At 40.9% G+C, this 25,335-nt stretch overlaps 1 protein-coding gene and 1 long non-coding RNA gene across 2 annotated transcripts; one reads left to right on the plus strand and one right to left on the minus strand.

The window, feature by feature from the left end:
* Positions 1–1,386: 1,386 nt before the first annotated feature.
* Positions 1,387–22,842, minus strand: FGL1 (fibrinogen like 1). The gene is made up of 8 exons (XM_028526942.2): positions 22,770–22,842; positions 17,239–17,317; positions 14,978–15,158; positions 9,293–9,452; positions 8,939–9,036; positions 5,667–5,755; positions 5,317–5,504; positions 1,387–1,738 (listed from the first exon to the last, which is right to left on the minus strand). Exons 2-8 carry the CDS (start codon positions 17,308–17,310, stop codon positions 1,579–1,581), a joined length of 948 nt encoding a protein of 315 aa, XP_028382743.1. The 5' UTR covers positions 17,311–17,317; positions 22,770–22,842; the 3' UTR covers positions 1,387–1,578.
* On the plus strand, positions 9,718–10,098 carry LOC118497450. The gene is made up of 2 exons (XR_004899977.1): positions 9,718–9,759; positions 9,791–10,098. It is a non-coding gene; the product is annotated as an uncharacterized LOC118497450 (long non-coding RNA).
* Positions 22,843–25,335: the final 2,493 nt, after the last annotated feature.

Below are 25,335 nucleotides of genomic sequence, written 5' to 3' on the forward strand. Positions count from 1 at the left end.
CATCTGGAAACTTGTTTTAAAAACCAGAATCCTAAATTTAAAAACCCCAGAATCCCAGGCCCCACCCGAGAGTCAGAATCTACCCTTTAATAAGATCCTCAGAGGATCTGTAGGACATTAAAGGTTAAGAAGCACCGCTTTGGAAAACACTGGTTAGAAAATAAAGTACAACTAACCTTCACATGTTTATGTGACCCATTATTTTGAGACATCGATGATTATTGTCCCTTAATGCCTGCTTCACTAACAACCACAGCTGGTTCTTACTGACTGCTTATTTAGTGCAAGGTATTGTGCTAGGTACTTTACTTGTGCAATTCTTACCCAACCCTAGGAGGCAGGTACTATTGCAATCATCGTATAGATGAGATAGCCGAGGCTCAGAGAAGTCAAGTAGCCTGCCCAAGGTCACACAGCTATTAAGTGGCAGAATCCGTGGTTTAAGGATGTAAGGATCACTGAGTGACATTGCCTCTCCAATCTTATATTTTGCTTCTCTGCTCTTTCCCGCTTTGTCTACCTCACGCAAAGTCTCCCCTCTGCCTGCAACGATCTCCCGCATACTCCTAATTAAACATGGCAGCTGAAGAGCTGCGTCCTTCCAGGGAGCTGTCCTCGCAGCAGGCCAGGCCCCCTGCTATACATTCCCCTGTCACGTATTTTTCTTTCACACTTACCCGCTTCTGAAATTGCTTATATATGATTATATGTCTGATTAGTGTGTGCCTTCATTTTAGAAAACTGAGCTTTACGTGAGCTTGAACTGGGTCCTCTGGGTTGGACACTTGCCAGCACTCGAATATTTGGGGCAATGTCTTATCTTTAGTGCTGCTTTCACTCTCATGTTCAAGGTCCTCTCTCTGTCCACGTTCCAGCCACATGCCCCTGTAGCATGGTGGCAACACAGTTTGTTCAGCGCCAGAAGACTTGGATCGAGTCCTTCTTCCCTTACTTATTAGCTCTGGAACTTTGAGCCTCACACAATCTCAGATCCAGACGCTCTCAGCTCTGTGAGTTGGGAATAATATTACTTCACAGGGTTGGTATAAGTGAGCCTTCTGAAAGAGGAGTATAACCTACATAAATATCCTGAAAACATGAGATAGTGTTTTATAGTGATCCCAGTCCTGGGTTGTGTTTATAAGAGTTCCAGCTCTGTAGTCGGAGACCTGAGTTCAAATCCCTACTCGTGGTATTTATTGTCCATGCAGTTGATTGGCAATCCATCATTTGCTGGGTTTTTATGTGCACGTGCAACTGCATTCATACTTAATTTATTATGTATTTATGTTTGTGTCATCTCCCAGGTTAGCATAGATTCTGTGCTTTTTATTTTTGTTCAGCATCACTCTTATCATATTCCTTTGCACACAGCAATGCAATAAATACTAACATAAGCCACATTTATTTGGTGAACACCCCATTATTTCTGCGCAGCAAGTAACAAAGGCAAGTAAGAATGAAAAGTAGTACACATAACAATTACTCTCATCATCCGTGTGCATGTTCAGAATTGCTATTTTTTCAAATCTCTTTAAACCAAGATGATTTGCAGAAGTACAAGCCCAAGGGGAACAATTAAACAATATTTGGAATAAATTCATTTGGCCTAATTTTCATAACCACGGATTTCAAAGAATACCACCATCCGTGCCAGGTGTGCCAGACCACCCCGTTGTCAGTTTTAGCGCGGTAGGAGCCCTGGTAGTACCTGCCATTCAGGTTTGCAGAGTGACACCTAGTGGGGGAAAAAAGAAACGCAGAACAATCAGACCAGAAGATTCTGACTGCCTTGCATTTCACTAGCGAATGATCAAAAACATCTTAACTATGATTTCTGCCACTTTCAGATGAGGAAATATTTATCAATTCTCCGAAGCCATGATATTCCTACAGCAGGTGTTTTGTTTTGTTTTTTAACTGGTGGATTTTTGTGCCAGAACAAGCCTGATGATACAATTCTGGCTACTTGTGGTGAGTGTATTGATAAAGAAACATTTTTGTGATCAACAGCCTTTAAATCAACAAAGGGAAACAGGCAAACAAAAGCACAGCCCTGTAATCCTCTGCCTTAGCAAGCACAGAGTGGGTTAACGCCACGCGGTGCGGCTCAGTGCCCTGCCGCCTGCTCCCCCTGCCGTCATTTGCACTTACATGTCCATCCATCTGCTGCCAAGACCTAGCATTCACAACTCAAACTTTCTCCCTCCCCCTTTTTAAAATCGCTAGCATAACAATTATCTTAACCTTGAGGATAAGAAAACAAAAAGCCTAAACCCACCATTGAAAGTGTTCCCAGCCGTCAACCAATAATCATTTGTCCAAGCTGCTGTGTTCGCTTTTTACTCTAACATACTGCTCCACTCCAGATAAGTTGGTTAGGTTCCCAATTTTAAAAAGTTCCCCTTCCTCCTTTTGTATTTGTAAATTTTGTACCTGACATGGATTAACTAAAGCATGTAATAATGTTCTGTGTCCTGTCATGAAATAAATTGCTACATGCTTCTTTATTAACATAACCAATGAAAAGATGTCAAGCATTTAGGATACCAGGAGGGCATTCATAAAGGATAGTTCTGAAATCTGTGGAAAGCACCCACACTATTGAATCAAACAACCTTACAATTTACCCATAAATGTCAAGTGGTTGGCTTGAATCACTTACCCTGCTTAGTGATTCACTCTTGCTGGCCACACTGAGAACCCTCCTGATCTAAACAGACATAACTAATTGAAAACATCCCTACTAAATCTGAAGTGCCCAAAACATACCGTGTTTTTAAAGTAATGTCAAAAAAAGAAAATGCTCTAAATTAAGCCTCTAGAATACACATTTTGGTGCAGCTCCGTCTTCCTAGAGACATCTACTACACACCCTTTTAAAATTTGGTCTGTGATTTGCATCCTGTTAGGAATGGACTGTATGGCCAACAGAGGAAACCTTAGCTATTCTGAGACCCAGTTTCCAGCATCTTTCTGTTTCTAGAACACCCCGGGCTTGAAACTAGAGTGGGAGGTGGCTGGGGCTCCCCCAGTAAAGAAATTACCACTCAGCGATTGACTTGCTAGGTGGAGCAAGAACGCCTTGCAGGTGTGTAATTATGAAGTGTCAACATTTCATGCAAATTTAAAAAACTATAATAAGCCCTGGCTGGTGTGGCTTAGTGAATTGTGTGCCTGGCCTACAAACCAAAAGATCACAGGTTCAATTCCCAGTCAGGGCACACACCCAGGTTGCAGAGCAGGTCCCCAGTTGGGGGCGTGGATGAGGCAACAGATCGATGTACCTCTTGCACGTCGATGTTCCTCTCCCTCTCGTCCTACTTCCTCCCCCTCTTTCTCAAAATGAATAAATAAATAAATAAAATCTAAAATAACATGGTTGATATTTTTTTAAAAAAGAAAAACTATAATAAGGAGGACAATGATAATAGAGTTAAAGTGCAGTGCTAGCAGGCCTGGTAGAAGGAACACCAAGCCTCCGGAACGATTGGCTTTTTCTCCAGCTTTTCTGATTTTCCACCTGCACAGTCTTATCGTCTCCTCTCCCTCCAAGGGCAATGCATGCTCCTTGGGTGACTCCAGCCACTGACTCGCCTCTGTCCTCCCTGAAGCCCTCCCTTCAAAGTCGAATAAATCATCTATCCGCCCAGGATCACATGTGGGCCAGTATCGTTCAGACACAATACAAGCTGAACGACTGAGCAGCAGATACATGGTTTTGGTCCTATGTTAACATTAACCAATGTGATTGTTATTCCTGCATACGGAATTCTGTCCAAAATCAAACAAACATGAAGGGATGCTTGCCACTTTGTGAATGATAGGTAAGTTTCCATAATGCTGATAATTTTTATGTAATGCTAACTCAGAAGGACAGAGGAAGAAGAAAGAGGAGAAGGGGAGTTGACCAGAGATGGTTGCTAAGAGAGCAAGAAAACCACTAGGGAAAATACTGCCATTCCCTTTGATTGGCTAAGTAGGAAAGGTAACTTTGTCTCTCAAGCCCCTCTCACTGGTGTATGTGCTTCAGTTCCCTTACAAACGACCAAAAATTAAATGTACTCACACTGTTAGAAAAGCAACATCCAGAGAAAATTGTTTTTACAACTCCTTAGACTCAACTTGACTAGCTGTATCTCCATAGTATCTATAGTTCCAAAGTCAGCATGTCGCAGTAACCGATGTTCTGAATGAGGACTCTCATCACTTTCGGGGAAATCAGCATATGTCTGGGACACCTCCACTTTGTCAGACAGGGATTGTTAAACACTTTGCCAGTGCTTGCATAACAAAAATGTTCAGAGGTGGATTATGGAATTTAAGTGGATAGTCCTCCATTACTTGGAAAATCTGACATTTCAGAAATCGTTACTAAGAATTTTGTAACGGAAAGTTTAAATGTCCGGATCATTTGAGATGGCTTGTGTCTTCTGAAAGGAAAAAAGACGTTCAAAACTCAGGCACTGCTTCGCAGGCTGAGTGCCATCTGCTTTGCAGATCAGGCCCATCAGGTTGTTTTTAAAGAAGATCGTATGAAGTTTCCATGCCTGCCTTAAATCTGTGATCACAACCAAGGGAGCTGTCTGCAACCCACTTCGGGCATCTCTAGCCTCAAGAAGAGAAAATATTGAGGACTACAATCAATATCATCTCAGCCAGTACCTGAAGATTACGTTGAGAAGGAATTACAATTACTCTGTAGCTACCGAGGGAAAGACTGGCCAAGTATAAAAAGGTAGATGTCAGCTTAATAAAAGAAGAAACTTAATACCATGGACAATGGAATGAGCTTGCTGATTAAGTGACATTACAGTATTCAACCAGAGGCGTGGAATTAGGTTTCGGGAATATCGTAGAGAAAATTTCTACACTGGGAGGAGCTTGGGTCCAGTGATTTCATGCAAATGACAGTAATTGAAAAGTAGTATATATTACACAGAAAAATTTATAACAATAACCTGACCATTTCATATGATGGGAGAAGGTGAAGAGCTACTTGGTTATTAGAAGGCCAAAAGTACTTTTCCTGCATGTAAATGCTCTCTATTTCTCTGTGCCAATCTGTGGCCTACCGTTTATGATCACAATCTCATCATTCAGTGTGCAAAACTGAATTTGGCTTATTTCTAAGATGTATCTTTCCAGCTTTACTCATGTACACAATGAACAAATCCTCAAAACTACTTCGTCACTGCAGAATTCTAATAAGGATGATGACTTACTAACACCAGTACGGAGACCAGCACGACCTCAGACAGGTATTAAAATTAATCCCATCAATGTCATTACAATCCTGTTTGTAAAACGTCAAACCTGTTAAACCACCAGCCGGAGCCTTCTTCTTGGGCACAGTTCCCTTCATAGTTGTCGTTATCTCTGTCCCACGTGCTGAATTTCATTCTTTGGTGACTTCCCCACCATTGCACCTGAGGGTCAAATTTCACTGCCAGGGAGTCCCCAGCTGTTCCAGAATATTCTCCGATATTCAACTCATAGGAACTCTGGAGGAACAGAGGCAACGTCCACCGTCAGTTGTCACTTGAAAAAGTGGGTTTGTTTAATAAATGAAAGGGTTCTAGATTTTTATTTCCCCAGACTTCGGGGTTTAGCTTGAATGTTTTACACGTTATTTTGTGGCATCACTTATTTGAAAATGTTAGTACCTTTTGATCTCCAACTTTGAAACTTTTGTATTGGGCATAACGGTTATCTTTTTCAAAATCTGCAAGGTCGATTTTTAAAGTGTAGTCTCCTAGAAAACAGCAACAACAAGAAATTGTAGTGTTTTTTTTTTAAACATGTGAGATAACATTGACTTGCGGAGGCTTAAAAATAATGATGGCTCTGTTTCACTTAGACCCACTCCTGAGTCAGTTTTTCAAAGAGTAAACAGTGGCACCATTGTATTTACATGAAGATTGTATTGTGCATTTTACTTGAGAAAAATAGGGACACAATAATAAAGATAAAACATTTCTACCATATCATAGGTAAAAGCTAGTGCAATTTACTTTGCAAAGAACAACAGAAAATCTATTTAGCTAATAGATTTAAGAAATCTAACAATGAAAGAAAAAAAACTTTCAAAAAGTTTAAACGTTTTCCCTCTTTTTCTTAATTTTGGTAAGAATGTCGATCTTAACTATAAATAATGACTGAATACTTAGTATCTTCAAGTAATCATCTTTTCCTCATTGTCCCATCATGTGCAAATAACAAGGACTATTAACTTCTTCAGAAACACAACTACTCTCAGGAACATAGAAAGTTATAAATCAAACCAACTGTTAAACAGTTTGTGCTCTATCCTCCCACTTCAATAAACAAAATTTCACAAAGACCTTGAAGACCAGGTTTGAATTTGGGGTCTCAGACGTCTCCGGGTTCCAAGAAAGCACGTGGAGGCCCAGGAGAGAGCCCCGGGAAGCCCCTGCCCGCCGGCCTGGTCTACGGTCTGCCTCCCTTCTCATCCCATCACTGTCTCCGTCACACAGAGCAAGGGCTTGCCCACACTTGTGGGCTTTCCAGACTGCACGTCCGGGCTCTGTTTACACCCACAACAAAAGCTGTTCCTTCACCGCCCCTCAGCGTAGGGGTACGTACACTGGGAGCTCAACCTTCCCACAGGGGGATGGGTGCAGAGGCAGGAACAGGACCCGGAGACAAGCAAGGCTGTGCAAAGTGCTGGGTTCCCTACCACAGGAGTGAGTCTAGGGTGGGGTGCGGGCTCCTGTTGGCCTTGGCCCTCTGGTCCCACGGATTCCTTCTCCCCCGGATTTCTCTAAAGCACATCCCAGGGATGAGCCCCTCTAACCTGAACAAAAGGCAGTGAAGGGTATGTGAACCGAGCCTGTGCAGTGGGCGGGAGCAGCAGGGCAGACTGTGAACTCCCCCACAAAAACGCATTGTATTATAGGAGAGATACAAAGGTGGTCTCAGTGTTTTAGGTAGCCACCTAAATATCTCTTGGGTTATGAAGTAAATCACAATGTGATTTAGACCATTTCTAAAGCACCTTCATTGCGAACACTTCCAGCTGAAATTTGTGTAATGGGGCTAAAGCTATTTTTGGAGGCAAGTGCTTAGCCTTAAGTGTGCTCCTAGATAACCAACGCAGGGAGGAGGGCATTCCCCACTTTGGATGATGTGATGTGTGGTGGTGGGGCCTAGAACTGATAAATACATTTTTGCCGCCACAGGAAGTAGCTACACTGAACGCTAAGCACAAGATGAAAGGGAAGCCGATAAGTTGGCAAAGTGCATCTGAGCAACTAAGCACTCAGTAATTGTTCAAAAAATAACAAGCATGAGTTTTGTGCATTTAGAAGGCACCAAGAGTTACTATAGGGGGTTTTCACAGTTTCTATAAGAAACCAGAGACTTACTTATTCATGTATGAAAGAAACAGAAGTTGGTATGATAAATGTTATGTACCAATAAAAAAAAAACACTTAAAAGTAGGATAATAAGTATGTTAAAATTCAGAGAGCATTAGACACAAGAAAGGACAAACAAAAAAGTATTAGGTTTCTAGGACTATCCATCCCCTCTAAGTTATTATTCCAGTGTCTCAAAAAACCCTACTGACCCTAAATTATAACCCTACTGACTATTATGAATATAAGAGCATGAATTGCTTTCCTTAACTTGGATGGAACCAAGTGAGACCCTTGCTCTTACAGCTAATGCATTGCTAGTGTGGTTTGGCATGCCTTCTTGAACAATACCATGGCCTTTTATGAAACATTTAGAATCAAACCTGAGTGGAGCTGCCTACAATCTCACTCTGCAAATGAGGTAAGCAAGACAATGGATTACAGTAAGAGACATGGAAAGAGAAACATGGAAAATTTGTTATCAAAATAATATTTTAGACATCTATTGAACTCTAGTTAAAGATAACCATGTAGAAGTATATAGGGGAAATTTTACAGATGTCTGCAATTTACCCTGAAATGTGTCAAAAATAAAATGAATTGGCGGACAGATAGATGGATGGATATGGGGAAAACAAGTGAGGTTTTAATGGAGAGTACAGGTAGTAGGTTAAAACTTCATTCAGTTTTGCTCTATCTTTGAAATTTTCAAAATAAAATTTGGGTGAGAGATGAAAATGAGGACATTAATGCGGTGTGGTATTTGATTGCAAAAACAGCCCCAATTCCCCCATTTTTCACCTCCCCCTTAGCAATGGGACTTGGTAAGCCCACCCAGGAAGTCTCTTTCCTTCCCCCTTACTTCTAATCTGGTTCTGTGACTAGCTTTCACCAATAAAAGGCCATGAAGATGACTCTGTGCCAGTTCTGAGTCAAGAAACTTAGGTAATTCCACCCCCTTCCTTGGAACTCGCCCAAGGCGCAGGCCAGCGAGCTGGAAGATGAGTGATCACGTGGCACGGAGCTGAATTGCTCCATCTGAGGGCCCAGAAGGGGCAGCCTCTAGCTGCCCAGAAAGCTGATGACAGACCCATGAGCAACCCAGCCAAGATCAGCAGAGCACAGCCCTGATCGGCAAAACCAGCCAGACAACTTATAACACTGCAAGGAAAAACAAATAGTTGTGACTTTAAGCCACTAAATTTTGAAGTGAGTTGTTACACAATACTATGGTGGCAATAGGTAACTGTGCCTCAGGTATATTTTGAGGCACTTAAGACATTTAAGAAAGAATGATTATGACATTATATTTCTTGCCCAGAAATAGAAAATATGTACATGAGAGATCCCCCCGCCCCATCCCAGGTCTAGTTTTCTGTTTCTCTATTCTCAGTTGTAAGCAGCCGCGTTTTACAAGGGGAATTACTGCCCAAAAGAGACCATTGCCACCTGCAAATTATAGTAGTTACTGAATTAGTCCTATCGCCTATAACTTAGTGAAAGATATTTTAGTGTTTTTTATTGCATTTCCAATGAATGTGATATTAGGCAAATCTTACCTTGTGTGGTTAATAAGTGAAGATTTTTATTACCCAGCCAATATTCACCATCCTTTTGGACAAAATTCCCAAAGCCATTTTCGTAGTCATCCCAGCCTCTAAAAAATGTAAAGTGAAAGCTGACTTGAGCACAATCCAAGCAGACCTTTGCAGTACCCGAGGTGCCCAGCCCGCCTCAGGGCTGCTCCCACGCCCAGTTTTCCTGGACTTGTTAATGCTCTTTCAGTTATTCTGACTTAGAGACAGTGAGAGTCTGTCTAATGAGTAGCATTTAGGACAGGACATGAGGGTTTTACTTATTATAAAGCCTACACTTTCTACTCCAAACACATCCTTACGTCATCGTTAGCGCACCTGTTGAAGTTCTCGCTGCCGTCAGATCGTCTCTGGATCACAGTCCATCCCCCTCCATCAGACATGTCGCAATAAACAGGGAACTCTGCCGGGCTCTGGAGAGGTTTGATTTTGTAAAACCCGCTGCTCTTATACCCATCATTGAAAATCTCTGAGCAATCTGTTGGTAAAACAATGTAATCTAGTGTTTGTCATGTCTTTTTTTTTTAATAAAGGGAGCCTCTGAATGAGATTACTGAATACTAATGCAGATAGATACACACATGAGGGAGATAATCAGCTTTTTAAAGTTGCAGCTTGTATACCTTCCAGTGGACATAGGCAAAGTCTTTTCTTTTCCTATCTGACTCGGGGATGTGGTCATGGGGCCAGGGGAGGGGGTGAAATAGGGATCCAGTTTCTCATTTTTAATTTTTGTAGAAAACAACTCTAAAAATTATATGTTTAGTTAACTACAGTTTATATAAGTGGGACTTACAGGTTTGTCAGACAGAATAGCAGAACTTTTCTCTCCTATGAAGTTAAAACTTAAGTAAAAATATGACACCAAACAAGTAATAAGGATTATCTTGACGTGGAGCATTCCAAATCACTCAGAACATCTGGACATGAACTCAGAACAGCGATCTCCTTGTTAGATCCTTACAATCCCCAGTCTCACCAGATCTGTTTTACTAAACCACTGAAATTTCAAATAGCCCATGTATTCTTAGATGCTTTTGCTAAAAACTGAGTGTTTCTGCTATCCTTTTTCTCCCAGCATTCCTCTTTGACATGGTATTTCTTTGGAAGCAAACACAGCTACCAGTTTGTCATCAGAAAGTAGTATCTGCATCTCCAACCACCAGGGCGAGATAAGTCAATACCATCGGGTCTCCCACAGGCAGATCTGTGCAGACACAGAGAATAGGGCAGGTGTGGGGGGCGCAGTGTTTGGATGCCCAGGAGGCTGTGTGCCAGGGTGGCCAATGTTGGCCGTTACACAGAGATGCTTTCAAGGATACTCATCCACTGGCTCTTCAATAAAAATACTTTCAATATATAATATGACATTACAAACTTTCATATTTTGCCCTTGTCATCTCGTTAATTACCTATCTTTTAAAATGTTTTTCTTTTCCTGATTGGATAATTTCATGCTTTCAGCTTATTTTTAAGTTCTTGTTCTTTCCTCATTTTCATTGTTTTGATGCCAAATCATCTACAACTCTGTTTTGTTGCTGACAAAATATACGCCACTTTAAACAGATTAAATAGGCAATAGGAGTCACAAGAGAAAAAAAAAACAAAGAAAGTTACTGATTTTCCAAAGCCCTCATCCAGGGGAGAACAATAACATACTATTGCTTTAGTAAGATGATGGGCTTTGTAATGATTTAAGCTTTATCGCACACTTATTCCTGAGATTCAGAAGCCCCCATGGTCTCTATACTTCAGAATTATTTTTTTTCAATTACACAAAAATTAAAACAATAGGAAAATGATTACTTAAATTTAGTTCAATGTTGTTCAAAAGTTTACATCTTGTGCTCAAATATATTGCAGGCCACTTTTCATTCAAGTGGGCAGATTTTAACTTTCCTTGTTAAGAAAAGGAGCTTTTTGCTTACTTTTATCGTTTTACCAAAATGCCGAATAGTAAAGGCTCTTAAGGTTCAGACTATTTTCTAGACAAATATGGAAATAATTAGCTATAATGTTTGCCTCTGGAAAACTTTGTGAATGTGGAGTTTTCAGCCAACATTTCAAATTTGTTTTTATTTTATGCCAAATCTGAGTTTGTTTGTGTTTTTTTTAAAAAAATTTTCTTCTTCCCAATGGAAAATGTCAAACACAACTTAACATCCAGAGGAAAGCTTTCAAGAGGGAAAAATAAAACAAAACAAAGCAGAAAACTCACCCAACTTGCAACTCAAATAAGCACCTGGCAAAGAAGTTAAGGAGCCAGCCTTGGGGACATGGGACTTACCTTGCCATTGCAGGAAGTTCTAACAATGTAGGGCTTTTAATATTAGCTAGATATTTAAAGCTATAATTTTCAAAATATTTTGGCCCAGTCAACTCCCTGGAAAACAGTCAGGAGAAGGGCAGGGGTAAAGAGCTCTGTGTTCGTGGGAGTTTTTAAAAAAGGATTTTTGAATCCTTACATAATACTAGAGTGAGGCCAAGACTCCCTGCCCCATTGACAAACACAGCATTAAATTGGGTGAGGCAGATACTTTCTTTGATCGTGCAGGAAACAAACTATGTTGGGAGTCTGAATGTTTAAGTTTTTCATAAAGTGACATGACAACCTGCCAAGCGGGCTTTTTCCTCTTGTCTTAGAATAGAGGCTGAGGAGAAAACTGTATTTGAACAATGATTAAAAAAAAAAAAAAAAAAAAAGAATGGAGGCTGAGCTTAAAGCTGAGAACCAGAGGCAGGGAGCACTCGGCATTCTAAACTCAAAGAAAGGCTGGTAAGAGGTCAGCCGCCTCCTCCACCCTCCACGGGGCATGTTGGGAAGGCCAGACCTAGCCCTCCCACTGCCACTCTCAACCCCCAGGTGACATAACAAGGAAAGGTAAGAGGGGAACCTCTTATGGTTCCCCGGAGAGCACAGTATTCTTATAGGGTGGGGTGAGTGGGTTCTCTCTTCTGAAAACTGGGAGCACTGTAAATATGGTTGTCCCTGCTTACCCCAGGTTTCGCTTCACATTGTTTTATAATAGTTACCTGTGGTTCAGTGTGGTCTGAAAACATTAGATGGAAAATTCAACAAAGAAGCAACTCCTAAGTTTTAAATTGTGTGCCGTTCTCAGTGGTGTGGCGGAATCTCGTGAGTCCCGCTCCACCCAGCCTGGGGTGCTAACTCATCCCTTTGACCAGGTCCCCACAGTGTACTCACTCCCCACCCGTGTTAGGCACACCGGCTGTCTCGGTATCAGCACTGCAGTGCTCATGTTCATCATCCTTATTTTACTGATCATGACCCCAGAGCCTAAATAGCGGTGTTGGTCATTTGCATATGCCGAAGAGGAGCCATAGACTGCTTCCTGGAGTGAAGAGGTAAGCGCGCATAGGGAAAATCATAGTAGACATAGGGACTGGCTCTATCCGTTGATTCAGGCCTCCTGGGCGTCTTGACCGTATTTCCTGAGGATGAGGGGGGACTGCTCTCACAGCACAGCTGACATTCAGTGAGCTAAAGGCTAAATGCTTTGTGATCACGTACATGTCCATGATGGCGCTTTGCCTCATTTCATCTTTACAAGAGAGAAACAGGAGTTCACATCATTCCCATTGTGCAGACGAGCAATGTGAGGCACACAGAGGGAAGGGAACTTTCCAAAGACCGCAGCCGGCGAGATGGGCAGCGGGACTTCGGAACCAGGCCGCAGAGTCTGCGCCTTCACCACTGCCCAGAGTGGGAGGGGCCGTCTCGTGGGGCCTGGGGCTCCCGTACTAAGGGACTCGGTGGAGCCAGGGGTCCTGCTGGCTGAACCGATGTGACGCCACAGGCCATTGTGAGTGTCGCCAATTAAGGTGAATTTGGTTACTATAATCATTTGACTTTGGTATATAATTCAATAGCACCCAAAAGCTTTAAGAAGATGCATTTAATGATATATTATATAAAAAGTATGTAGTTTGCATATTGTTTGCATAAATTGCTAGGTTATATGTAATTAAGTGTTTTCTACCATGAGATGAATTAGAATGCAGAAAATAGTTAATTTAATAATAATATAATAACTTGTTAATAAGAACAAAAAATTTGTTTCTATAGATCATATACATGAATATTTTTTAAATTCAAGGACACCAAAACATAAATTTTGGTGTGAGCAAGTTCTTATATATTTCATATAATATTATACATAACTATATATGTGTTATACTATATTATCAATTTTATTAGAATTTGTGTTATTACATATTTTATTTATGAAGTATTTGCCTTTGGCATGCTCTCTAGTACTATCCCTATGTGCTGAAAAATAAAGTATAATTGAATTGTATTTGTATTTTATAACTTATTCCTTCTTCTCCTCCATTTTTGTACCATATATAAAATTAAACATGGATCTACTGAATTCAGGGTTTTTTAGCTGTTGTACCTAAAAACAGTCATCTAGAATGTCTGTTTTCTATTGTTCTGTGTGTTATAATGTTATGAGAAATATACAGGACATAATGGTTTGTCTGGATTCCATGCATATTACTCTCATACCCAATTCCTGTTTATGCAGTCAGTCCTGCCCTGACCTTAGCATTCTAATTTTTTAGTGACTGATACCTTGCCATACTCCCTGGTGACCTCTTGTTCCCTAAAGTCCACTTCCAGCACTCCCAACACAGGGACCGGGTTTTTAGCTCTTAAACATGATTGATAGCACAGTCCCAGTAACAAACATCCAATTGCCTGCCTCTTGCCATTATCTGACACTTGAATCTGTGTTGACAACCTGCTCAGACTATGTCTGAATAGATACCGTGATCTTGAACTTGGTCTGGAATTTGGAATAATGGTACTTCTTCTGCATCCATCAATTCCCTGTCCTTGGGGTCAGCGTTGTACCTAGCTTTGGATTCATATACCTGCATGTTCGTCCCTAGAATAACCAACCTGTTGCCTTTCTCTCAAGTTGTCAAATAATTACCTTGTTATACACCCTGTGAATCTATTGGAAGTGTTTGTACTCTCTTTCACCTGATCTGCTCCACCAATTAAACTTTCAAAATTGAACATTTCCTATATGCCAGTCACCATGTTAGATGCTGAAAATACAAGCAACTGGATGGTTCAGCAGAGGGGATTATCTTGTTATTCCTATATTGACACGCAACCTTGCTTTCATGGATGAATGTGAGGATCTACTATGTTCCAGGCACTCTGATAGGCAATAGGGAGGAAAGAATGCATTGGACTTCATCCCAGACCTTACAATGTACCCAGATAATCGGCCGAGATAAACTCACAGACAGAGACATTGTAATTCATCATGGCAGAAGCTGGACAGGACACAGAAACAAAGCACTTTGCTGGCATAATTATTATTTCTGACAATTGTTGGTTTACTTTGAAAGACAGAGGAAACCAAGTGGCTAGTTTTCTATAGGTAGTAATATGCTCAGTGCTATGTAAACATGTGACAGTTGAAGATTAGTTTCTTCAGGGAAATATTGGCCTAATGGAAGAAAAATCACCAAGCCATGAAATATACAGATAAAATAACTTCTTTATCTTCCTAAATAATTCTCATTCTTTCTCCTTCTCTACCCTTTCATTTTATTACCTTACTTATTACCCTGAGGCAGGTCAGAGTTGCAGAAGGAAAAACTGTATAAATGTGACAAGAAACAATACATAAATAAAAACAAAGCTCAATTGTAAAATTTCACCGATATCATCTGCCATTTGCACACTGATATTTAAACAATCTATTGTAATGATCTCTCATTAAACAATAGGGATTCTCAGATATTGAGCATTAATATTAAATATCCCCTGCAGAGATAGCAAAGGAAAAGGGTAAAATATATTTGAAGACAGCTGAATTTGGTATAATGCTTCATGCTTCCTGTTACTGGAATAGAAAAAGGTCTTTAGCAAAAGCTGAAGTAATCAAATGATTAGCACCATCATTGCATATGGATGTATACTATTAGTTATTGATACACTAAAGAAAAATAGATTCTGACCTGCATATTGCCTCTTGCCTCCAAGGTCAACGATACTGTTGTCCTCTCCTTTATCCAGCAGCTGGATTTCCTTCTCATGCAAAAGCTGTGCGATCTTGACCTGTTGCTGCTTGACCCGGGCCTCAAGCACACGCACCTGGGCTCGGAGACGCACCTGCTCCTGGAGACAGCTCTCGAGAGCCTGCAAAGCAATGTGCATCTTGTTCTCATGGAAAATAAGTGATCCCGGTGAGGTGGATAAATGAATGACTCAATTTTGTTCCCGACTCCCATTTCAGAATATTATTCCAACCAGGAAGTAGTTTGGAAGTTCTACTACTATTTGTTATCTGAAGGATAAGAAAGCATAGCTTATGCTAATGTGCTTGAACTACAAAAATGGTATAACAAGATTGAAGTGATTATGCTAAGATTTCAGAGTCGCTGTCTCATTTGACCCTCATAACAATTCCATAAGGTAGGATTGGGCTCAGTCCTGATGAGACAGTTTGCTCAAAAGTTCCCAGCGGGTAAGAGAAGTCAGGGTTTATATTCAGCTCAGGGTTCCTGTTCTCTGTCTCCGTATGACACTGAGTGCTTTCTCACCAGTAAAACACACGAGGCTCTTGAATGAGCTTTTGGTATTCGTATGTTTTAAAACTATAATTGAATATTTATAATCTTAAACATGCTTATAATCTTAGACACCTTTATAAAGAAGGCTTAGTTTGGACTCTCATATTCTTTAATATCGCACCCATTTACCTGTGGCTGAAAATTGTACTGGATTCACTTTAACTTTTTGCTTATTTATTGTTTTGTCCTCAATCAGCTTCAGAAGGGAGGGGAGGAGACTGAGTCTTAAAGTTAACTCATTTACTTTAAATGCCTTCTCTAAAAAGGCAAATAACCCAAGAAGATTGCACATAAGAGAGTCGACCAGCTCCTTTCTACAGTTGCACCTGACTGGGCAAACCCTCTGGAGGTAAAGCGAGTGTGGTGGGTGAACTGGGAAGGAGGGTCGCAGGGCCAGGTCTGCTGGGAAGAGACACCGAGGCCGGGAAGCTACAGTAAAGGGCCTGAGTTCTCAGTGCTGGGAGAGCTTCTGGGGGAGCAGGAAAAAAGGACGAAAGACGAACCTTTGCCATTTAACCTTCACATCTCTATTTGCAGCTCAGGTCACGACCTTGCGTGGTATGCGCAAGTGTTCACTTCTGAGAAATTACCAGGGTTATTGTGTAAGTGCTTCACACTGCTTTTATGTACACTATTTCCTAAACTAGGCACTTGGTTATAGTCAGAAGTATTTCCCAATTTATAGTTGTTTAACTTCCTGTCCCTACCTCTATGTACTACCCCTGTATTTATTATTCCATAAATACGAGGACCTACTGTGTCCCAGGCCCTCTGCTAGACAGTGGGAGCAGCACGATTAGAGATCCCGTTTGGGACAAAAGAAAGAGGCACACTACTTTACCTTGAAGGACTGTAATGTCCATACAGAAATCTGGCCTCACAGCTGAAAGTCATACAACAAGAGAATGGAGACGCCTGGCCGAGGCCACCTCCCGTCTCCTGGTCCAAGTCACTGACTCTCTCCCAGCTCTTTCTCTAGGACTCGCTCTTATCTGCTCTGGGATTATCCCCTGAGTCCCACCTGTCTAAAAATGAACAGCAAAGACATTTTATGGTGTTTGGGGTCCTGTGTTGCTTCCTAATAGTGGGAAATTGGTTGTGACATTATTAAATACAGTGCACTATGCAATTTAAAAATAACGGAAGGGGTTACAGGGCAGGTATGTTCGATCTGTCTGAGACTGGATATGCAGTGTTCGTAAGCTTATTTAAAAGTCAGTAGTTCTCCTTCTCTCAGAACTTTGAGTAAATGAGCATTTTTACCTTTTTACACATGAATTCATTGTAATTGCCTTCAAATAATCTGTTTAATTTGTGCTAATAGCATGCAATAGTGGAAAGCTCAAGGTCTATTTTAATGAATGGTTTTAAAGCTCTAATGTTATGTAGCCACCCAAATAACCCCTGTAAATTTAAAAAGGATTTTACTTATTTGTTGTGAATACTGAGTTTTACTTTTAAAAAAGTTGAAAGCCCTTGGTAAATGCCTACTATATGATGGGTGCTGCCACAAACATTCTGCACCACACCCCCTGCCCCAGTCTTAGTTAGGTTCTTTCAATGCAATAGATTTTCTGCAGAATAACAGAAAATTCAGGTCAAAGCAGGCATTACAAATACAACAAAAGCTTTTGCAATGAGCTTACCCAGCTTTCCCTGTTCATTGCCAGAGTAATGGTAACAAAGAAGAAACTGAACATCTTCGCCATTTTCCCCATTGAAAAGCTGCAGGAACAAAAAGAATTTCACAAACTTATTGCCTGTGAAGTTTTTGATGATGCTAGAGTTAGGGTCAGACTCAAGGGCATCCAGGAGGTCGGACGAAGTTCCAGGCGGTCTGAGAGTCGCCAAGGAAATTCTCCTGGACTTTCCCGGGCCTCCCCTACAGCGAGTGACTGATGCTGTCACTGTTACCTTCAATAGAATCGAGCCTGTCCAGTGGCCAAAATTAAGGAGGGACTGGGATCTTCGGGTGGTCTGAACTGCTGCTTGCACAATGGTGCTGAAAAGACACAGGCTCTATAAACACACGTGGTCCAGGTTTTGGCGGAGCTGCTTCCTAGGTGTGTGGCCTCAGGCAATTTATAGAAAGGCTCCCTCACTCTAAAATGGAAATCCTCCCTGGCTGGTGGGGCTCAGTGGATTGAGTGCAGGCTGCAAACCAAAGGGTTGCCAGTTCGATTCCCAGTTAGGGCACATGCCTGGGTTGTAGTCCAGGGCCTCAGTAGGGCCCGCGTGAGAGGCAACCACACATTGATGTTTCTCTCCCTCTCTTTCTCCCTCCCTTCCCCTCTGTCTAAAAATAAATAAATAAAATCTTTTAAAAAATAAAATGGAAATCCTAATTCCTACTTTGTAGCAATGTGGCAATTTTCATGTAATACTTTTAGATACCATGGCATATGATAAGGGCTAAATGAACTGTAACTCACTTTGTATATGGAAAACAGCTTATATTTTTAAAAGAAGAAAGAAAAAAGTCACAACAAGTAATGTGATGATATACATTGTTTTTCTTAATGTGTTAATATTTAGGCAAAAAAGAAGATAATACAAAAATTTTAAGTCCTATTTAAAGTTGTGGAGGAAAATTCACTTTACTACTTGTAAAGATTTTTTAAAAATCCATCGTAAGGTCATCGCTCTTGATGAAAAATTTTGTTCGTCCTCAGAATACCTTCTGTGCGCTGCTGGTGGGGAGTTTTCATACATTTTAGAAGCTAAGGAGCCTAGCAGGACAGAAACATCTGCATAATGTTCAAAAAAATTTTTAAACCTACAATTTCTGCTAAAAAAAGAAACTGGAATCACCTGAATTATGTGTTAGCCTATTTTTATTCTTACAGAACCTATGACAACTTGGTCGTTCTAACTGTCTCTTTTTCAACTTGTATGTAATCAGAGAAATGGTTCCTGCTGTCCATTAGTGTTTCTTCGGGAGCTTTTAAAAATTGTCCATGCCGAGAGATTGAGTCAAATATCTAAAGGTGGCAATCAGGCCTTGGAATTTTTTAGACTCCCCTCTGATTGCTGTGTTCAGCACAGATTGGGAAGCAATCACTTAAGGTCTTAATAGACAATTTTTTATCTATTTTAATAAAGTAGGTAGTTCTTAGTCATCCTGGGGCAACAAAACATTACGAAATGGGAGAGGCATCACTTACATTCAGTCACATATAGCGTGCCTGGCCATGTTGACAAGTATTGTAAAATATAATGTGAATTTTTAGAATACGTGAAATTTGTGCTTTACAGAGAGTAAAAAAGAATCTGCTAGGTATAACTGTATAATTTTACTTTACACATTATTATGTCTGGCTGACATTTTTATATCTACTTAGAACTATGCTATGCATTTATAACATTTAATCCTCAAATAACTGTACAAGGCAAGTACTATTATCCTTATCACACAAATGAATTATAGACCAGAGAGGCTGAGTTACTTCCACAAGCTCACACAGCCAGTGTATGGAAGACAAAGCACGTGAGCTTTCCACCTTGAGGACTAATGCCCCCAACTTGTAGTCCACTTGGCCTTCCTTTCTCCCGCTCTCTCTCTATATATACAGGTTGGGGCAAAAGTAGATTTAGATTTGTGAATATGCAAAACAGTTTATTCTTGTATTGCCATTCATTAGTTATTGTATCATTTCCCATGCGAACAACCGTAAACCCATCTTTGCCCCACCCTGTATTTCCCACCTATCTCTAGGGGAGCAGGTTGCGGAGAGGCCTAGAGGCCCTCCTACGTGGCCTTCCCCACGGAACATCCCTCTCCCTCCTGAACGTGGCTGCGACACATTTGCTCCTGGGTCACAAGTTTCTCCAGAGGAACCTTAGGTTCACTTGGCGGGAGAAGAGCCGGCTGCACCGAAGCCCAAGCCGCTCTAGGGCAGGGCAGCATCGACCAGCACGCCCTGATCATCTGCTCAGCGCTTTGCTACGTGCTGCAAGAGGAAACACACAGGGCTCCCCCAGCAAGGCGATGTTTTGAGAAATAAATAGAAATAAATATTAAAATGGAAATTAAAGATAATATAGATGAAGTATACATGAAACCATGTGTAATTAAATATAGAAACTAAACACTCCCAGACCACCCCTCAAGACAAAATTAATTACTTCCTGCACTGTGATCACACAGCATCTTTGCAGACCAGGATAGCGCTGGCTCACTCAATAAACAGTGTACACACGCCTGCTGTGTTCCGGGCACTGGGCCAGGCGAAGGGGTTCTCGTTCAGTCAGCTTTTCACATGTCCTCTCTGACTGCTCCCCCTATCCTTGCTGTTTTGCTTAGAGTAAGATTTTTTCAATTTATGTTTTATTTATTGTTTTGAGAGAGAGAGAAAGAGAGAGATACTGATTTGTTGTTCTACTTCTTTACGCGTTCATTGGTTCCTTCTTGCATGTGCCCTGACCAGATATTGAACCCACAACCTTCAAGCATGGGAAGGATGCTCCAGCCAACTGAGTTACCTGGCCAGGCCAGGAGTGAGATTGTTGAAGGCAAGGACCACCCCTCGCTAATTGTTGTGGCTGACTCAGATAGAAGCTGAGTTGTTGCTTCTGCAGAAAATATTCCCCAGGAGGGAGAATCTTTCTCAGAGGCAAAAATGGTATTTCCTTGCCTTAACAGTGCAGTCTGTTCACAGTGATATGCTTCTGTATGCTTATTTTGGTCAAGGGGAAAACAATGGGCTAAGTGTGTTTGGGAAAGTAAGTGTTAATCCAGCTTTTAGTTGGATTGAACACATGAACTTATTTTTTCTTTCTCACAAAACCCTACTCCAGGGCCCCTTTAAGATTCCTGAGCCTCTTTCCTTAGTGCCTCGTTGTTCCTTTCTCCACATATTAGGTTGAACTGTAAGAAATGGCATATGTTTGGCCTTGGCTGGTGTGGCTCAGTGGTTTGAGCGCTGGCCTGTAAACCGAAGGGTCACACACCGGTTGTTTCCCAGCCAGGGCACATGCCTGGGTTGCAGGCCACGTCCCCAGTTGGAAGCATGTAAGAGGCAACCACACATTGATGTTTCTCTCCCTCTTTCTCCCTCCCTTCCCCTCCCTCTAAAAATAAAGAAAATCCTTTTTTAAAAAAAATCTATTTTAAAAAAAGAAATGGCATATGTTTGAACATTCTGACCTACAAAATTAGCAGTTTCGTATGATTCAGATTAATACCTATTAGTTAGATGGAAAGAAAACACTTGAAATCATTGTAGCCTTTTTGTCCAAAGACGTAGGCTAAAAATAAAACATTTTCATTACTTAATGAGAGAAAACAATTTGGTTAACAAATTATTAAACAATTTGGCATGTTTTTATATGAATGATGCTTCCATGTTCATACATTAATACACATAAATTGAAATATGTTTAAAAATCACTCACATGTAGTCAGCATGCAAAATCTCATAGTTCTGCCATAAGCTAGTCCTCCAGGTGTCTACTGAAAAATTACAGCCTTTAGAAAAATTATGTTTTTGTATCTACGTCTGAGCCGGGCTCATGCATAAGTGACAGTGTGTGTTGACACCGCTCTGGGAGATGCTGGGAAAGCTTATATATGTGTACCTATTGCTCTACCTTAGATTTGGTGTAAAATAAAGGGCCAAAGAAATGTTTTAGTAGGTCTCTGTATCTTGGTGTCCTCAAATTCTCATGTCATTGCCATTAAAATAATCAAATCTGAGCCCTGGCTGGCATAGCTCAGTGGATTGAGTGCGGGCTGCGAACCAAAGTGTCGCAGGTTTGATTCCCAGTCAGGGCACATGCCTGGGTTGCAGGCCATGACCCCCAGCAACCGCACATTGATGTTTCTCTCTCTCTCTCTCTCTCTCCCTCCCTTCCCTCTCTAGAAATAAATAAAATAAAATCTTTAAAAAATGTTTTTTAAAAAAAGAGACTCTTTAAAACAAAAATCAAATCTGATCCTTCCCAGAGAAAGGAGGCAGCCTCTAGTCTTCAGACCTTTAAACGGTAAGGCATATGAAAATGTCATATATATTTTAATCATCATTATGCTAATTTGATCATCATTAGAATAATTCTGAGGATATCTTAAGTCCTCTGAAATTCCACAGTGTCCTCATTTCTAATTCTAGACATTTTCTACAATATTGAAGAAATGTTTAGGTATTAAGAAACTTGCTTAGAAAATCTGGTTTTCATCATTCATCAGAGTAAATCGTTATTATTCTGCAAATCTGGCTTGTGGTAACAGTATATCAGGTTATTTAGTTCTTTGCTATGTGACTGGTTGTATTTCTTTTATAATGTTTTTGCTTTGGGCTGTTTCAAAACCTTTAATTACTATAAAATAGTTTTTAATTGGCTGTTCTTTGATGTACTGGATTATTTGATACAAATTACTCTAGGTCTATAAAGTCTAATTTCTTCCCCACTAAAATTTTTTTAAGTTAGTTGATTATCGTGGATTAAATCTAAAAGCAAAAATATTAAGTTTGGAACTTAAAAGTTTTATAGTTAATATGTAACTTTTACAAACACAATGATAAAAGTACATTAGTAGCATGCACAATTTTTAAAAAATGATATATAATTAAGTGAGCTATTGTGAAAGAATACAAGATAAAAGAAAGAAAAAAGAAAGAAAAGGTTATTGAAGAAAGCATGTTTAATAAGTTAGCATTCACAAATGGACTGCGACCTTAATGTAAGACACTTAGTTAAAAATTTACCCATGAACATAGTCTTAGAGATTTTTACATGCTGTTTTCTTCCAACTTTTTTCTCTGTTTGAAAATGGAAAATAACGGTATCTTTGTTTTTTATATCAAGAATGTATACTCAATGAAAGCCTTAAAAAGCTAAATGAGTTTGATCCCCAAAAGTGGAAATAAAAATACTTCTGAAGTTTTTACATCTGAAGTGGAAACTATAATATGGCCCATTATTTTCCACTTTGTATAAATGAAACCTCAGACCTTATTATTTACGTCCAATTCCCAGCCAATTCATTCAAAAAGTACTGGAAAGGAGAAGGAGACGGAATTCGAAACCTCTTTTCCCAGCGGCAGAAGCAGACTTTTCTTGCATCAGCCTGACCTCTCTCCATAGCTGAGAGCTGTTTATTGAGTTCCACTGGATATCGTACCTGTGAAATAGATGGACATTACTACAGTTGTGTCAAGAGTGAAGAGATGTTAAATACCTTGCCTAAAGTCAGAAACACAGCTCAGGCTGGGTCCAGACACTCGGCCCGCTGGGGTCCTTTAACTGTGCTCCAAAGTTGTCATTGTTTCCCTATTATTTGACTAGAAATAGGGGCAATATTGATTCTGGCTTTGATCCAGAAACAAATACGTGAGGAAATCAGTTTAACTGGAAGGAAAACTAAAAGAGGAGAATCAAGGACAAACCCAATACTCTGATTTTTTTCCTGCTATTTGGCATACATTTTTAAGAAAGATCCATAACTATAGCTTTACAAAAACACATCTCTGGTTTTTAACCTCTTATTGTGCTCATTCAGAGAATTTTTGTACTTTGATTAACTTCAGTAGTGCTCACTTAAAGCTTACATAAAACCAAAGTTCAGTTGAAGCTTTGCTTTAAAGTACTGCTGATAATAAAATTTAACCTATAAAGAATTAAAATACAGTACAACTACAATATACAGAGAAGCTAAATTTAGTTATTACAGTGGGACAAGTTAATAATCGCCCAGATGAAATGGTCGGTTTATTTGATCTTTAAGAAAAGCTAAAGGGTTCCCTGAGGCACAAAACTGTAATTTCTCCGTAGGCATCAATTACCCTCGGAAAGAGGTGTTCCTTTTTAAAAACATTTTACAGGATGTTCTCGTGTGTAAGAGGTGACTCGTTAGCTCCAGTAATCACGTTGCATCACAGTCCGGACTGCAAATCCAGGTTAAACATTTCTTTTCTCGTGCTGATGTAACTCAAGCTGCTGTTTGCTGTTTGCCCCCCGACCCCCATTTCCCAACCCAGATTCTGGTGACAGGCTGAACTTGTGCTTTCTTTCTGCTCGTCGTTGTTTTCTGGACTCGAGTCCTGCCGGCGTTTGGCCTTCCCGGCAAACACTTTCCTGCCGTTCACTCGGGAAATCTGAAGTTTATTAGAAAAGGTAATCCTGATGACTTACTGGAAAGAGCAAGTTAGGTCGAAGTGATTTACACACACACAGGAGAAGGGGGTATTGTATATCCACAATTGTACTGAATTCAAGAGGCTGACATTACATTTCAAAAGCACGGGTTTGGCTGATTCGATAACTACCTCTGTGATACAATGAAATGTTTTGAAACACAAACCTATATTGTCTTCCTTGTGTCCCTTTTGTCTTCTCCCCCCTGAAGCATTTTACGGGCCCTGAGCTCCCTTCCTCAGAGGGAGGACAACAATAACAGTGACAGTGACGAACACTTGTGGCACACTTCTTACACGCCAGGCACCGCAAACACACTAAACAATTCAGCCACAACAGCTCTATACGTATGATTACTAATACCTCCGTTTCACAAATGAGGACACTGAGACACAGGTGTTTGAGGAAATTGCCCAAGATCACACAGCTAGCAAGAGGTGGCCAGGATTCGAAGGCAGTTTGGCTCAGAACCTGTGCTCCTTGCCATTAAAAAGAGACAGTCTGTCTATCAAGGACTTGGCCGGGACCATTGCCTCCGGAGGAACCTGGAAAAAACTAATCGAGGGCAGAAGAAAGGCCGATGTTCTGCAGAAGCATGCCGGATGCTGTACTTACTGGAAAGAATATTCTTTAGTCCATGGCTGCTCTAGCAAAACACGGTGGAAGACCGCCATCAGGAAAGGTCAAATCTGTGCCCTTGTGTGACTGTAGCAAAGCTGTGAAACGAGGATGAGACCTGATGTCACTGGCTGAATGAAGTACGAGAGAGGAATGATACAAGGGGAGTAGGCCAGGTTCAGGGTTTGAGGAGACGGACCAGGAACATGAGGGTTGGGACCCATACTTCTCGCTCCAGTCTCCTAAAGGGCCTTCAGTGAACAGAACAGGGAGCTCAAGAAGGCTTCCATCTTACCTTAGCTTGTCTAGAAATTCCATTTTATGCACTTAACCCAAGAGTGATTAGTTTCTGGAGAACCAACTTACAGTTAATAGTTTCTCGGGGGATGAGAAAACAGAAAATTTAGGAAGAGAGAATTGCTTGGTAAGGCAAGCCATCTGGTCATTGGCCAGAAGGCTTCCTCATGGTGGGCGAAACCATCCCGGAGAGCAAATCGGGTGAAAAAGGAGTTTTGGTGAAGAAAGAACATGAACAAAGGACCTTGGATAGTCTCAGGGATCTTTGTTTTTCAAAGTAAAGTAATTAAATATGCTTTCCTCTGGCCCCCAAATAATTCTGTTGGACAACACGTTCAGCGGCACCAAGCTCAGGTCACTCGGGCCCCCAGACGGGGTTAGATGAGTGCCCTTCTTCTGCTGCTGGAAGCGCCTTATTCACAGGCCCCCCTCGACTGATACATCGGTTGTGCACGATGGTCCTATGGACGCAGCGGGTGTCCCTGGACTCTGTATCATGTCTCCTAGACTGAACACCTGCCTGTTACCTAACGTCTCACCCAGTCCCGGTGGGAAGCTTTAATTCCAGTCTCTCCATCCCCATCCACTCAGGCCCATGCAAGCCTGCATCAGCGAACACGTGTGTTCTCAAGGCCCTTAGAACTAGACTCCGAGGACTGGCCTCGCACCCTACAGTGCATTCTGCCAGCACAAGC

The sequence above is a fragment of the Phyllostomus discolor genome, chromosome 11 (genome assembly GCF_004126475.2).
Source record: "Phyllostomus discolor isolate MPI-MPIP mPhyDis1 chromosome 11, mPhyDis1.pri.v3, whole genome shotgun sequence".
Classification (NCBI taxonomy): domain Eukaryota; kingdom Metazoa; phylum Chordata; class Mammalia; order Chiroptera; family Phyllostomidae; genus Phyllostomus; species Phyllostomus discolor.

Bases quoted from the DNA above. Each gene is read 5' to 3' on its own strand.
- FGL1 (XM_028526942.2), bottom strand. From the start codon at position 17,310: ATGGGGAAAATGGCGAAGATGTTCAGTTTCTTCTTTGTTACCATTACT. The intron at 5,505-5,666 runs GTACTAACATTT...CTGTTCCTCCAG, and splicing joins TCAAAGTTGGAGATCAAAAG to AGTTCCTATGAGTTGAATAT. The intron at 1,739-5,316 runs GTTTGACGTTTT...TTCCCCCACTAG, and splicing joins TCCGGCTGGTGGTTTAACAG to GTGTCACTCTGCAAACCTGA.